This window comes from Poeciliopsis prolifica, unplaced genomic scaffold (genome assembly GCF_027474105.1).
Source record: "Poeciliopsis prolifica strain line A6 unplaced genomic scaffold, Auburn_PproV2 SCAFFOLD041, whole genome shotgun sequence".
NCBI classification, from domain to species: domain Eukaryota; kingdom Metazoa; phylum Chordata; class Actinopteri; order Cyprinodontiformes; family Poeciliidae; genus Poeciliopsis; species Poeciliopsis prolifica.
This window is the reverse complement of record NW_026562416.1, coordinates 288,417-303,812: the sequence shown is the minus strand read 5'-3', so window position 1 is coordinate 303,812 and position 15,396 is coordinate 288,417. Positions and strand designations below refer to the sequence as shown.

The window sequence follows — 15,396 nt, the reverse complement described above, 5'->3', positions numbered from 1 at the left end:
TCTCAATTTTTACAAAAATACATTTTCATTAAATTAATTTACAATTTTAGCTTCAGACATCTTCATGGTCATGGTGGAACAGAATTTACAGAAAACTTGTAGATTTGGAATTTATTTCTTGCAGCTCATTTTCAGTTCATCCAAGTTGTTAATAAGAAGAAGAAGAGGAAGAGGAGGGTGTGGCTGCTAAAGACCAGACAGGTGATGAAGAGCAGAGCCGCCCTCTGCATTCCTGCTGCTCTGGGTGACCGCCACACAACAGCATTTCTGTCATAACTGTGATTTTTGTAGGAACCGGGTCAGACTGTCTGGCTCCGAGCAGAACTTCATGTTCCAGAACATCAGCCACGTTAATCCCAGATCAACAGGAAGTGGAGGACAGGAAGTGGCTCCCTGAGGCGCCAAGAGTTAAAGCAACGATCACGAGATTCACTGTGAACAAGACGAGAGCTGCACACACACACACACACACACACACACACACACACACACACACACACACACACCCACACACACACACGCAGACACACACACACACGCAGACACAGACACACGCAGACACACACACACACACACGCAGACACACACACACACATCTACACACACACACACACACACACACACATCTACACACACACACACACACACACACACACACGCAGACACACACACACACACACACGCAGACACACACACACACACCCACACACACACCCCCACACACACACACACACGCAGACACAGACACACGCAGACACACACCCACACACACACACACGCAGACACACACACACACACCCACACACACACACGCAGACACGCCCTCTCTCTCTCTCTCTCTCTCTCTGTGTGTCTCATACTAACTCTCCCCCTCAGATCGGATGGAGCAGCTAGAGCTTGATAGTTCCGCTGGGAACAGATTCGGAATCCACGTGGTTCCGGTCCAATTGCTGCCATATTCCTCCCTGTTAAAACGCGTTTCTGTGGCGGAGAGACCAAGAACTCCTCCTCCCATGATGCACCTGGAGGTCCGCCGCTGCGGGGCTCCGTGTGGAAACAGGAAAACGTGAATCTTACGCATCACCATCGTTATTCTGTTTGGGTTCTGCTTGGGTTCTGCTTGGGTTCTGCTTGGGTTCTGCTTGGGTTCTCGGCGGAAGTCATGGCCGCAGCGAACTACAGCCTGAAGGTGAACCGAGACCTTTTGGACCCGAACTTTGAGAGCTACCGGCTGTCTCTGGACCCCATCCCGACCTACACCGTGGAGCTGGACGCGGGTGAGGTTCCGACAGCAGCTGATCGGTCCGTTGGACCGGGTCCTGCATGGTTTAGTCCGAACCTGGATCCAATGATGAAGCAGAACATGGACCTGCTGAAAGGTTGTCGGTACCGGGCCAGAACTAAACCTGCAGGACCCACTTTGGACTCTGCTGTTTAGAGTATTTAGAACCTGAGAACAGGTCGGGTCTGTCCCGGTCTGGACCGGGACCGGGTCATTGTGGACCAGAATTTACAGTAAACTTTAACTAGACCAGAAGGTTCTGCGGACTTTCTCTGGACCCAGATCAACAGAATTGTGGTTCTGTTTACATCTTATCGATTCTGTTGATCTCTGACGTCATCCAGACCTGGTCTGATGTCATATTTGCTGTTTGGAGCAGATTGTTCCCACCATCACTCCTGACCTCTGGCATCTGAGTCCAGTCCACCTTTTCTGGTCCAGAACCACAGCTGGCTCTGGTTCTGTCTAACCGGTCCTGTCCTCTGCGCTGTAGCGGTGGAGGAGCTGCAGCTGAAGGACGCTCACTACACTCTGGAGCATCTGCGGGCGTTCGGCATGTTCAACCACCTGCAGCTGGACCCGTGGTACCAGGATAGCGTTCTGTTTGTGGACTCCAGAGGACGGGTTCTGACCTTCAGCGTGACCCTGGTGAGTCTCTGCAGCTCTAGAACCGGCTTACTGGACCTGACCCGCTCCGGTTCTGCTGGGAAGGCGCTGTTGCTCTGAGTGTCCAGCAGGGGGTGCTGTTTCTCTGCAGCTGGGCTGATGCAGCAGGCACATCCCAACGGTGGTAAAGGATTCTGAAGAAGTTCTGTTGGGTCCAGACTCTGTCAGGTGATAATGAAGTCAATAATTGCAGCAGTGATTACAGAAATGTGTTCTGGTTCTGATCCAGGTTGGCTGTAATCAGAGATAATGACTCTAAATGATCAGCCTGTGTTCTCTGCTTCGGCGCTGCCAGCCCAGGCTCACTATGTGGTTCTGGTTCTGATGGCCGTGTTCTCCGGGCTCCAGCAACAGATCCAGAGCTAGTTCTAATGGACGCACCGGATTATTAACCCAGATTATCCACATGTTCTCCAGATGAGCATCAGAACCTCCAGGTTCAGTTTCTCCAGAACCATCCGGAGTGGGCCCTGCTCTGCTCTCTGGGCTCTGATTGGTCAGAAACCAGGAAGTCCTCCAGCAGAGTGAGACGCGCTGAGACCCTGGTTGAATCCAGAAGGTTATGAAGATTTTACCGGGTCAGAACCATCATCACTCTGATCTGAACTTTCTAGAAGAAAATCTGGAATAAGTTAAACTGGAAGCAGATCACGGTCCAGCTTCCTGTGTCCCGGTCAGACTCTGCCTGGTGGTTCTGATGGACCGGATGGCAGGGATACAGAGGTCCAGTCAGGCCCGGGTTCTGAGTGAAGTATTACTGCAGAGATGATCTGTGTCCAGTGGCCAGTCCTGAACTGGTTCCTCACTGGACTCGGCTCTGGTTCTGGTTCCAGGATACGGCTCTGGGGAAGCCCAAGGAGGTCTTCAGATTCGGTTCCGAGTCCGGCCGCGCCGAGGACCGACTCTGCGCCTCCATCAGCCTCACCTCGGCCACCTGGGCGGCGCTTTCTGACGGCGCCGGGCGGCTGCTGCTGCTCCGCACCGGCAGGAGGGGAGACGGCGCCCACTGCAGGTGGGAGGTGAGTCAGACAGGTGGAAGGGTCGTGACCCTAACTCATCAGAGCTCAGCATGTAGAATGTTAGGCAACCTGCTGGTGCAGCTCCAGAACCATGAGGAAGACCTGGGGAAGATCTGAGACTAAGTCTAGCTACCCTAAGGCTGACAACAGGTGAACATCAGGCAAACATCAAACTAGTACCAGGCTAGCATCTCGATAGCATTAAATTAACATCATCCTAACATCAAGTTAGCATTAGCCTAGCATTGGGCTAACATCTGGCTTGCTTTGAGCAAATATCTCACTTACATCAGGCTAACATCAGACTGGCATCAGGCTAGCATCATGCTAACATCAAGCTAGCATCAGACTGGCATCAAGCTAGCTCCGGGCTACCATCTAATTAGCATCGAGTTGTTGGCATCAAGCATACATTGACTAACATCAGGTTAGCATGAGACTGGCATTGGGCTTATATCCGCATGGCATCAGGCTAACATCTGATTGACATCAGGCTAGGATCAAGCTAGCCTGATGGCATCGGGTTAGCATCAGGCTGACATCAAGTTAGCATTGGGATGGCATCAGACTAACATAAGGCTAGCTTCAAACTAACATCATTGTTGTAATCAGGTTGACATCAGACGAGCATTGGGCGAACATCCGGCTAGCACCAGGCAAACATCTGATTAGCTGAGACCTGGCATTGGGCTAATATCAAGCTAGCGTTATGTTGGTATCGGGCAAAGATCAAGCTACCATCTAGCTAGCATAAGGTTAACACCAGGCTGGCATCTGTCAAACATTGGGCTAACATAAGGTTAACATGAGGCTTGCTTTGTGCTAATATATGGCTAGCATCAGGCTAACATCTGACTGACATCAGGCTAGGATCAAGTTAGCATCAGGCTAGTGTTGTGCTTTAGGAAGTTCTTGGTTCTGTACCGGTTCTGTACCTGGGTCATAGAGATTCTTTCTGTCCTGGGTTTTCGTTAACTTCCTTTTCTCTCATGCGGTTCCTGCAGGTTCTGTTCAGTGACCACATGGGGGAGCCGTTCACCATCCTGCACAGTGTCTCTCACGTTCAGGATGGCTGTCATGCCGTAGAGGTGCTGCTGTTGCGTGTGCAGAAGGAGCCGCTGGAGTCCACAGGAAGTGGCTACTCGGTGTCCCTGGAGTGGGTCACGGTGGGCGGCAGCGCCGGACCTGGTGGGTGAACCGGACCAGAACATCTCTGGGGAGACGGGGGATTTTCAGGAAGCTTCCTGACATTTGCTCTGATTAATATAGCAGACATTAAAGATGACTGAAAGCTGCAGATCAGAGATTCATGGAAGCATCATTCTGTGCTGGTCTCCACCTGCAGGGCAGGAGAGGAAGTACGAGGTGAGGAAGAGGAGGGTCCTGAGAGGGAAGTCGGTGCCGCACTACGCCGCCGTGGCGCCGCGGGGCGAAGGGCTAATGCTGGCCACAGAGAAACCGTTTGACTTCACGGATGTCGATGGCCGGCCTGTGGAGACGCCGCCGCCACCGGAGCTCAGCGAGCTGGATAAGGCAGGTGGGTCAAAGGTCACACTGGGTCAGAGGTCAGATTGGGTCCAAGTTACAACAGTTCCACCTCTTTTCAGCCTTAAACTATTTTTCTTCTTGATTTTATCTGAGACAAAATTAACACAGAGGTGGAAATAGAATCTTAAAAGTGCGGCCATACTACCCTTATTTTATTCAGACTTATCTTACAAAACAACAAAAGGAAATAAAATGAAATGTGTTTCTCCAAGCTGTTTTTCCTGTTTTCTCAGCAGCTCAGAGTTAGCAGGAGAATATCATCTGATCATATTTACTCATAATTTGTCAACATCATTCATAATTCACATAAAAGGATTATATGAGGATTATAATATGCGGCTGGGGAGAACGGCAGGAATCTTTACGCCAAAGCTCTGAAATGGTAAAGAAATGGTCAGCAGGTGGCGCTGTAGGCTGCTTTCTAAATGACAGTACAAAACATCCAACGCCCAATGCCGTGAGGAGGAGGCCTTTTTTTTTTTTTTTTACATACAAAAATCTCAAGCTGGAACCTTTATTTTGACCTGTTTCTGGTACGCTCATAAATATGACGCACAGCGATGTCTGCTAACAGCGAAGCCTCTTCTCTGCTTCAAGCGATCTGATTGGACACCGGAAAAGCCTGTCGATGTGTTGAAGTTGTGCTGAAAGCGGTTAGCCTATAAGTTTAGAGATGTTAGCCAAAATTATCATCTGACTGCTAAAATGTAGCAGCTAATGCTAATGTCAGCATCTGTATCAGCATCTGTTTCTGAAGAAGCTCAACAAACCCTCTGCTCCAGCCTGATGGTGGAGAACAGATTAAAAACTGTCAACATATTTGGAGTTTCACTCATTTATTTGATACTTAAAATAAATACAAAAATGGGTTAGAATTGCTCATTATTGTCAATTTTATGGTTTTTGATTAAAGTGGGACTGAAACTGAATCACAGACCATGAAATTAACTTTGATTAAAAATTGTAATAAAATGCCAAAACTACATAAGTTCCTGTTGTTATCCTGGGCTTCTGGCCTGAGCGGGTCTGCTCTGGTTTCAGATCCGCTGTACTTCTGGCAGCAGACGGCGGCGGACCTCACCGTCTGTGTCCGCCTTCCGGGGGGCGTGGCCAAGGAGGACGTGAGCTTCCGGCTAACGGCGGACAGCCTGAGCATCGGGATTCGGGGACGCCCCCCGCTGTTGGAAGGTCAGCTGTACGCGTCCGTGGACCCCGAGGCCAGCGCCTGGACCATCAGGGACAGCAACAGGTGGGGAGCTGCTCCCAGCAGTCACTGTTTGAACCTGCAGTTCTTTCAACCATTGGACGTTGTGTTATTAAAGCATTTCAGCATTAGCTTCTGCTAAGTATAGTGTTGGTGTAGCACTTTAGCTTCTGCTAAATGTAGTGTTGGTATAGCGCTTTAATGTTATCTTCTGCTAAATACAGTGTTGTAGCATTAGCTTTTGCTCAACACAGTGTTGGTGTAGCGCTTAGCATTAGCTTCTGCTAAGTATAGTGTTGGTGTAGCGCTTTAACGTTAGCTTCTGCTAAATGTAGTGTTGGTGTAGCGCTTTAGCATTAGTTTCTGCTACATACAGTGTTGGTGTAGCGCTTTAGCATTAGCGTTTTCATTCCATTGATTCATTGAGTCTCTCCCTGAGAAAACACGTTCGCTGCCTGCGTTTGGTTTCATTCACTGGTCTGACCTCTGACCTCATCCGGAGGAAGGTGGGCTCCACCAAGGACAAGGCTGCAATTTGGAGTCTTGTCACGTTCATTAGCGTCACAATTGAGCAACAAGTCAATTCAGCTATATATGATAAAAACACAACAAACAAACAGCATTTACATTTCAGAGGGAGAATAAAAAATGACTCAATTATCCATCAAACTCCAACCAGCCAAGTTTGTCTGAAAGGAATTCAGGGTTTCCCCATGTCTGGTTCTGGATGCAGAACCAGAACCAGCAAGTTGATCCAGCAGCGGCAAAACATCTTTAATCTGTTCAGTGATTTTTATGTTCTAACTCTTCCAACAATGCCAACTGTTCTAACTCTTCTAACTATGTCAACAGAGCTAACCTTACAGAGCTAACTGTTAGCATAGTTAGCACAGTCTTAACTATTCTAACAGTTCTGTACAAACTATGCAAACATAACAGAGCTAATTGTTACTCTGCTAACAGAGCTAACTCTTCTAACTACGCTAACTGTTCTAACTATGCTAACAATGCTAGTAAAGCTAATTATTCTAACAGTGCAAACTGTGCAAGCTATGGTAACAGAGCTAACTGTTCTAAGACTGCTAACTGTAAGCATATCTAGCACAGTACTAACTGTTCTAACTGTGCCAACAGTTAGAAAACTATGCTAACAGAGCTAATTGTTCTAACAGTGCTAACTATACTAACAGATCTAACTGTTAGCATAATTACCACAATGCTAACTATTCTAACTGTGCTAACAATGCAAGCAGAACGAACTCTTCTAACAGTGCCAACGATGCAAACTGCTAACTATGCTAACAGAGCTAACTTAGAATAGTTAGCAAGATGCTAACTATTCTAAATGTGCTAAAAATCCTTGCAGAGCTAACTGTTCTAACTATGCCAGCAGGGCTAATTGTTCTAACAGTGCTAACTATGCTAACAAAGTTAACTGTTAACATAATTAGCTGTTATAACTATTCCAGCTGTGGTAACTATGCTAACAATGCTAACTGTTCCAACAGTTCTAACTATTGTAGCGGTTCTGACTGTGCTAGCTGTGTGTGTTCCCCCCAGCCTGGAGGTGAGCCTGCAGAAGTTCGGTGAGGGACCCATGTGGCCGGAGTTGGTGCTGGGGAACAGGAGAGGGGAGCTGGTGCTAAGCGACCAGCAGGCGGCGCTCATCCACGACCGCCTGACCCACCTGACCTCTGAGGACACGGTGAGGACCAGTACCATGCTGAGGATGAGCAGCAGGAGGGCTGTTGCCATGGCGATGGTGTGGCAGCTCACTTTCAGTAGCCTGGGTCTCTGGCCCGGCTGGTTTCTAGCAGAACCCTTTTGGACCACCCCCCAGTCAGCCTTTCAGATGCTAACTGGTGCTTAGCGGCTTATTCTCCTCCTCTGTGTCCAGAACGGCGAGAGGGAAAAGCCGCCATGCAGCTCCCAGGAGCTGGAGGACTGCGATGGCTTCCCTGACGACAGCTTCAGCCTCACGTACTTCGACAGGGAGACGCTCAGCCCGACCCAGGTGGTGAGTACCAGAACCAGAACTTCGATCTGGATCCGGATCTGAACCAGGCTCAGAACCAGGACCTGAACGTCACGGAGCAGTGACGTGCAGTGAGGTGAAGCAGAGCCCCACCTGTCATCATGGAAAAATATAATGATAAAATAATTTATTTAGCTTTTTTCACCCTGTAGTTTGTACTATTTTTAATTTAGCTTCATCAGTCCTGATTATTTTTTCTTCAAAATCGCTGAATTTTCACATTTCTCTGGCCGCATCGCTGGGGGCGCTCATGATCCCAGACACAGACTCCACACTGCAGAGGAAGACACAGCGAGCTAGCCCTGGAGCTAGCTATGGAGGTAGCCCTGGAGCTAGCTGTGGAGCTAGCCCTGGAGCTAGCTGTGGAGCTAGCCATAGAGCTAGCCCTGGAGCTAGCCATAGAGCGAGCCGTGGAGCTAGCTATGGAGTTAGCTGTGGAGCTAGCCATAGAGCGAGCCATAGAGCGAGCCATGGAGTTAGCTATGGAGCTAGCTGTGGAGCCAGCCCTGGAGCTAGCTGTGGAGCTAGCTGTGGAGCTAGCCCTGGAGCTAGCTGTGGAGCTAGTTGTGGAGCTAGCCATAGAGCTAGCCGTGGAGCTAGAAATAAGTGCAGCGATATATTTATAGTTTCCTCCTTGTACCCAATCAATCACTTATTAATCACTAAATAAACATTCAGCCTAAAGCCAAACCACTGCAACACACTGAATGTTTTGAGTGGAAAATATTTCAGTGTTTTGTTTTTGTGGCGTTGTTGTTAGTTGCTATGGCTACGAGTCTGCGCTGCGCTGAAACGAGAAAGAAATGGTTTTGAGTTGGACTTGAACGGTTTCTCCCTTTGCTGTAGAGTTTAGGACGAAGTTAAAGACATGTCCAAGTTTCACTGAGGTAACGGAGTTATTCAGAATGTATGCATGTCACCCTAACCATAGAAGCAGAACCAGGACCAGAACCTTCTCTGCCGGGTCGGACTTTGGGCACTCTGATTGGTCTTAAAGAGGGCCAGATGTTCTGAAAGCATCGGACGGTTCTGGTACCAGAGCCAGGTTCTGATGGGCTCTGAAACCCACCAGAGCCTCTGAGGTCCATCAGAACAACTGGTCAGACTGGGTTCAGCCAGTCTGATGGGTTTATTGATGGAAACTGATAATCAGTTCTGTAAATTCAGACAGATTTTTTTTCTTTACTCGTTTTTATGATCAGAAAATATTTTCGTGGTGTTTTATGAGGTGGCAAGCTGATGCTGATCTGGGTCCAGGCGGTTCTGATGTCCATATCTGGGCTGGTCCGGTTTATGACGGCGATCCGGTCAGATAGCATCGGCCTTCATCTTTCTTCCTCGTCGTCATTCCAGGAATTATCTCAGCATAAACATCTGGACCGTAAGACATCCCATAAGACTCACCGCCAGTCCGGCCCGCCTAATTGGTTCTGCTCAGGTTCTATTGATCCATCAGCTGTTAACGGATATCAATATTAATTCTCTGGATGAAAATAAAGCCCATGATGCATTGCTCATCCTGCTGCCTGTCACTGAGCAGAAAGATGATCAGGATCCTCAGGAGCTTTAGAGGAAACAAACCATCCAACCGACCATCCATCCATCCAACTGTCCATCCATCCAACCGTCCGTCTGTCCATCCATCCATCCATCCATCCATCCATCCATCCATCCATCCATCCATCCATCCATCCAAGAGCAGCGGCTATCCTCTTCTCTCTCTAAGGGAGAGTGCAGCCACCCTACGGAGAAAACCCATTTCAGCCGCTTGGATCCGGGCCGGTACAGCGCCCACTTCACGGCGGACGCTGCACCAATCCACCTGTTGATCTCCCTTTCCCTTCTTCCTTCGTTCATGAACAAGATCCCGAGATACTTGAACTCCTCCACTTGGGTCAGGACATCCCCCCTTGACCCGGAGAAGACACTCTACCCTTTTCCAGCTAAAGACCCTGGCTAAAGACCATGGCTAAAGACCATGGCTAAAGACCATGGCTAAAGACCCCGGCTAAAGACCATGGCTAAAGACCATGGCTAAAGACCATGGCTAAAGACCCTGGCTAAAGACCATGGCTAAAGACCATGACTAAAGACCATGGCTAAAGACCATGGCTAAAGACCATGGCTAAAGACCATGGCTAAAGACCATGGCTAAAGACCATGGCTAAAGACCCCGGCTAAAGACCATGGCTAAAGACCATGGCTAAAGACCATGGCTAAAGACCATGGCCTCAGACTGATCCTCATCCCGGCCGCTTCACACCGAGCTGCAAACCGCTCCAGTGAAACCTGCAGGTCACGACCCGATGGAGCCAACAGGACCACATCATCCGCAAAAAGCAGAGATGGATCCTAAGGTCACCAAATCGGATCCCCTCATCACCTCGGCTGCTCTACAGATTCTGTCCATGAAAGTAATGAACAGAATCGGTGACAAAGGGCAGCCCTGGCAGAGTCCAACCCTCACCGGGAACGAGCCCGACTTATTGCTGGCAATGCGGACCAGGCTCTGACATCGGTCATCCCGGGACCTGACAGCCCGTATCAAAGGACCCGGTACCCCAGACTCCCGGAGAACCCCCCGCAGGGACACAGTCTTCTCCAAGTCCACAAAATACATGTGGACCGGTTGGGCGAACTCCCAGAACCCTCCAGGACCCTGCTGAGGGTGTAGAGCTGGTCCACTGTTCCACGACCAGAACCAGAACCACACTGCTCTTCCTGAATCCGAGGCTCGACTATCAGACAGACCCTCTTCTCCAGGACCCCTGAATAGACCTTGCCAGGGAGGCTTAAGAGTGAGACCACCCTGTAATTGGAGCAAAAGGCCCAATAGGATTCCTTCTTCAGTCTGACAGCATCTAGAACCAACGGGTTCAAGAGTTGTTGCTGCAACAGGAACCGACAACCTTGTGACCAAGGCTCCGATAAGCTGCCTCGACAATGGAGGAACAGAACATGGTCCACCCAGACTCAATGCCCCTCACGTTCTCTGGAAGGTGTTCAAAGTTCAAAGATGGGAGTTAAAGCTCCGTCTCACAGGAGACTTCGCCAAACGATCCCAGCAGACCCTCACAACATGGTTGGGCCTGCCAGCTCTGACCGGCATCCTCCCCCACCACCGGAGCCAATCACCACCAGGTAGAGGTCGGTGGACAGCTCCGCTCCTCTCTTCCCGTTTCCAAAACATACGGACGCAGATCCTACGAAACGATGACAAAGCCGATCATTGACCAGAGCCAGGGCTGGAGGGGGCCTGGCTCCAGAGTGGGGCCCCGGTGACCCATGTCCGGGCGAGGCAACACCAAGTCCAAAGTTTTCTTCCATCAAACGGGTCTTTGGGCTGCGCTTTGGCTGGTCCCTCACCTAGGACCTGTCTGCCTTGGGTGACCCTACCAGGGGCATGAAGCCCCAGACAGCAAAGCTGCTGGGATCATTGGGGCCCTCAGACCCTCCACCACGATAAGGTAGCTGCCCAAGGAGAGGGGAAAGCTAAAGGTCTGTTCAGTAAAATACTGAACAGACCTTTAGTGTTTAGTCAATTAATCAATAAGTCACAAATTAAATCAGTGACTGAGCATCATCAGTTCACTCTGATCCAGAATGAAACTGAAAAATATCAAACTAATTTGTGATTAACTACAAATTTAACTCTGAACAGCAACAAGCTACAAACAAGGGGCTTGACTGATGATGGACGGACGTCTCTCTGTGTCTGTCTCTTGATTGACGTCTCTCTGTGTCCGTCTCTCGAATGACGTCTCTCTGTGTCCGTCTCTCGAATGACGTCTCTCTGTGTCCGTCTCTCGAATGACGTCTCTCTGTGTCCGTCTCTCGAATGACGTCTCTCTGTGTCCGTCTCTCAATTGACATCTCTCTGTCCGTCTCTCGAATGACGTCTCTCTGTGTCCGTCTCTCGAATGACGTCTCTCTGTGTCCGTCTCTCGAATGACGTCTCTCTGTGTCTGTCTCTCGAATGACGTCTCTCTGTGTCCGTCTCTCAATTGACGTCTCTCTGTCCGTCTCTCGAATGACGTCTCTCTGTGTCCGTCTCTCGAATGACGTCTCTCTGTGTCCGTCTCTCGAATGACGTCTCTCTGTGTCCGTCTCTCGAATGACGTCTCTCTGTGTCCGTCTCTCGATTGACGTCTCTCTGTCCGTCTCTCGAATGACGTCTCTCTGTGTCCGTCTCTCGAATGACGTCTCTCTGTGTCCGTCTCTCGAATGACGTCTCTCTGTGTCCGTCTCTCGAATGACGTCTCTCTGTGTCCGTCTCTCGATTGACGTCTCTCTGTCCGTCTCTCGAATGACGTCTCTCTGTGTCCGTCTCTCGAATGACGTCTCTCTGTGTCTGTCTCTCGAATGACGTCTCTCTGTGTCCGTCTCTCGAATGACGTCTCTCTGTCCGTCTCTCGAATGACGTCTCTCTGTGTCCGTCTGTCCTCCAGGTCAACCTGGGCGGACATCAGTTCCTGTTCTCCGTGGATGTGGACCCGTCTCAGATGCCGTGTCTCTGTCTGCGTCACGATGTGGACGCCCTGGTGTGGCAGCCGCGTCCGGACCGACCCGGCGACCTCTGGGAGCATGTTGCCACCTTCAACGCCCTGGGTGAGGAACCGAGCGGGTCGGGTTTGGACCTGAGGTTCTGCTGCAGATCTGAGAGATGTTTCAGAAAAGCTTCACTGCTTCTCTGACTATTGAAGCTCTGGCTGCAGAAACTTGGACTAGACCTCCGGCTTTTTATACCAGTTTGTTGGGAGTTCTGGTCTGTTTGTCCTGGCAGAACCGGGTCGGGTTTCTGGCTTTTACACCAGATGTTTGTATAGGACAAAGTCCTCCTGCGGCGCCTCCTGGTGTCTCGGCTGGTTTGGGATTTTGGGACTTTTTGTGACTTTCGCCCCGTCTCTGACCTTTAGCCCTGTCTCTGACCTTTCGCCCCGTCTCTGACCCCTCGCCCCGTCTCTGACCTTTAGCCCCGTCTCTGACCTTTCGCCCCGTCTCTGACCTTTCGCCCTGTCTCTGACCTTTCGCCCCGTCTCTGACCTTTCGCCCCGTCTCTGACCCCTCGCCCCGTCTCTGACCCCTCGCCCCGTCTCTGACCTTTCGCCCCGTCTCTGACCTTTCGCCCCGTCTCTGACCTTTAGCCCCGTCTCTGACCTTTCGCCCCGTCTCTGACCTCGCCCCTGTCTCTGACCTCGCCCTCTGACCTTTCGCCCCGTCTCTGACCTTTCGCCCCGTCTCTGACCCCTCGCCCGTCTCTGACCCCTCGCCCCGTCTCTGACCTTTCGCCCCGTCTCTGACCTTTAGCCCCGTCTCTGACCTTTCCCCCGTCTCGACCCCTCCCTCCCTGTCTCTGACCTTTCGCCCCGTCTCTGACCTTTCGCCCCGTCTCTGACCCCTCCCCCGTCTCTGACCCCTCGCCCCGTCTCTGACCTTTCGCCCTGTCTCTGACCTTCCCCCCGTCTGACCTTCGCCCCGTCTCTGACCCCTCGCCCCGTCTCTGACCTTTCGCCCCGTCTCTGACCTTTCCGCCCGTCTCTGACCTCGCCCCGTCTCTGACCCTCCCCCGTCTCTGACCTTTCGCCCCGTCTCTGACCTTTCGCCCCGTCTCTGACCCCTCGCCCCGTCTCTGACCTTTAGCCCCGTCTCTGACCTTTCGCCCCGTCTCTGACCTTTCGCCCCGTCTCTGACCCTCGCCCCGTCTCTGACCTTTCGCCCCGTCTCTGACCTTTCGCCCCGTCTCTGACCTTTCGCCCCGTCTCTGACCTTTAGCCCCGTCTCTGACCTTTAGCCCCGTCTCTGACCTTTCGCCCTGTCTCTGACCTTTCGCCCCGTCTCTGACCTTTCGCCCCGTCTCTGACCTTTCGCCCCGTCTCTGACCTTTCGCCCCGTCTCTGACCTTTCCCGTCTCTGACCTTTCGCCCCGTCTCTGACCCCTCGCCCTGTCTCTGACCTTTCGCCCTGTCTCTGACCCCTCAGCTCGTCTCCGTCTCTTCATCCTGTCTCTGTTCTCCCAGGTTACGTCCAGGCGTCCAAGCGGGACAGGAAGTTCTCCACCTGTGCTCCAGATTTCTCCTTCGCCGCGCTGTGTGAGTGTCTACGCCGTGTCTTTCTCTACCGCCAGCCGTCGCCCGTGGAAACCGTCCTGTTCAACAGGAAGCAGGGCCGCCAGGTGGGACAGGTTGCCAAGCAACAGGTGTCCAGTTTGGATTCGGACAAAGCGGTCCTGGGCTTCAGAGCATCCAATGAAAGACTGTTTGTCCTCACCTCGTCCCGCCTGTTTGTCCTGAAGGTCGACAATAAGTGAAGAAACCAGAAGCAAACTTTTGATTCAATAAAAAACAAAAAAATCAGATTTATTCTCTGGATTCATTAAACCAGCCTGACACACCAAAACGCTGCAAAATGCCAAGTTCACCTGCTGCAGCAACAGGAAGGGACGGGACGCCGTGAATCTCAGACCTAATATGGAAATGGTACCACTGCACTCCGCAAGAGAAGGGGGCGCTATTTCCTACACTATCTGTATATCACATTTCAAAATAAAATACAAACGGGAGACTGTGGATAATATAGGAAATAGCGCCCCCTTAACTTCTGGAGTGCAGTGGAAGTGAAGGTTTCCATATAAGGTCAGAGACTGATGGCGGTCCGTCCCCTTTCTGTTGCTGCAACAGTTCCTCTTGTTAGGGTTTATATAAATATTCAAGATTAGGAGACTATAAGGGTTGAGAAACCTTTGCTTGCCCCTGGGATCTGTGTTTCTTTTATCTTTGAAGGAAGCAAAGATAAATGGATGGCCAGACCAACTGGCCATCCATTGGAGACGGATGGCCAGTTGGTCTGGTAGGAAGAATGGGTCGTTTGCATACGACCCAGAGTCTCGGGAATTGAACCAGAGAATCCCGGGAACGGAGCAAGATGCCTGCAGTCAAAAGGACCACAGATGCCAACCAGGGGTAAAGAGGTGACACCAAGCAGGAGAGCGGATCAAAGGCTAGATGTCCCCAGAAACTCTAGTTTTATGGTCCAGAGACAACAAACAACTGTAAGCTCAGGTGATGCAAAGACACAATCTTGAGAATGTGTATTGTGTTTGCCACTTCTTCTATGCAAATGTTTGTAATTAAGCCTCATTGTAATAAAATCTGCAGTAGCAGAGAAGCAGGTTAGAACTGGTCCAGAGACAGAGACAACAGGATGTCTCTGGGCAGAGTTCTTCATTCAATTGGAAGATTGCATAAGAAAATTTAACCGTCTCCCTGTGTCCTTATAAATGTCCAGTGAGAGTGTTGGGTAATAGATCCAACACTGCTCCAAAATGCTGCAAATTGCTGCCCAGGCCTCATGTTTCTGCCTGCATATCAATTTTTGCAGGTTTGGTGTCCGAGTTCAAAAACTCACCAAACTTTGCCCAATATTGTCGGGAGCATGAAGCCCCCACAAGCTGCCGCCCTGGGCGGTTTGCCCCTAACTGGAAACGGCATGGCTCTGACCGGCAGCTGGTACGTTTCTGAACAGTCTGTTTTTCTTTTAAATGCATTTTAAATAAAAACAATCTTTGTGGAAACGGCGGGCCGGTCGCTCTTTGATTCCCTGCAGCTTCGTCTCACTGTAGAATCAGTTCAGTGTGAGGATGATT

The 15,396-nt window shown here is 50.6% G+C and overlaps 2 protein-coding genes across 2 annotated transcripts in view; one reads left to right on the top strand and one right to left on the bottom strand.

The window, feature by feature from the left end:
- pkhd1l1.1 (PKHD1 like 1, tandem duplicate 1) overlaps positions 1-696 on the bottom strand; it is a 44,015-nt gene extending 43,319 nt beyond the window's left edge. Inside the window, 1 exon segment of the mRNA XM_055055099.1 lies at positions 90-696. The gene's annotated coding sequence lies outside the window, so the exon portion shown is untranslated.
- A 12-nt stretch (positions 697-708) lies between these two features.
- Positions 709-14,109, top strand: nudcd1 (NudC domain containing 1). The gene is made up of 10 exons (XM_055055115.1): positions 709-1,277; positions 1,776-1,930; positions 2,782-2,967; positions 3,972-4,155; positions 4,313-4,504; positions 5,557-5,764; positions 7,280-7,424; positions 7,617-7,736; positions 12,203-12,362; positions 13,772-14,109. The coding sequence occupies exons 1-10, from the start codon at positions 1,163-1,165 to the stop codon at positions 14,059-14,061; spliced, it is 1,755 nt and encodes a 584-aa protein (XP_054911090.1). The 5' UTR covers positions 709-1,162; the 3' UTR covers positions 14,062-14,109.
- The last annotated feature ends 1,287 nt before the right edge of the window (positions 14,110-15,396 follow it).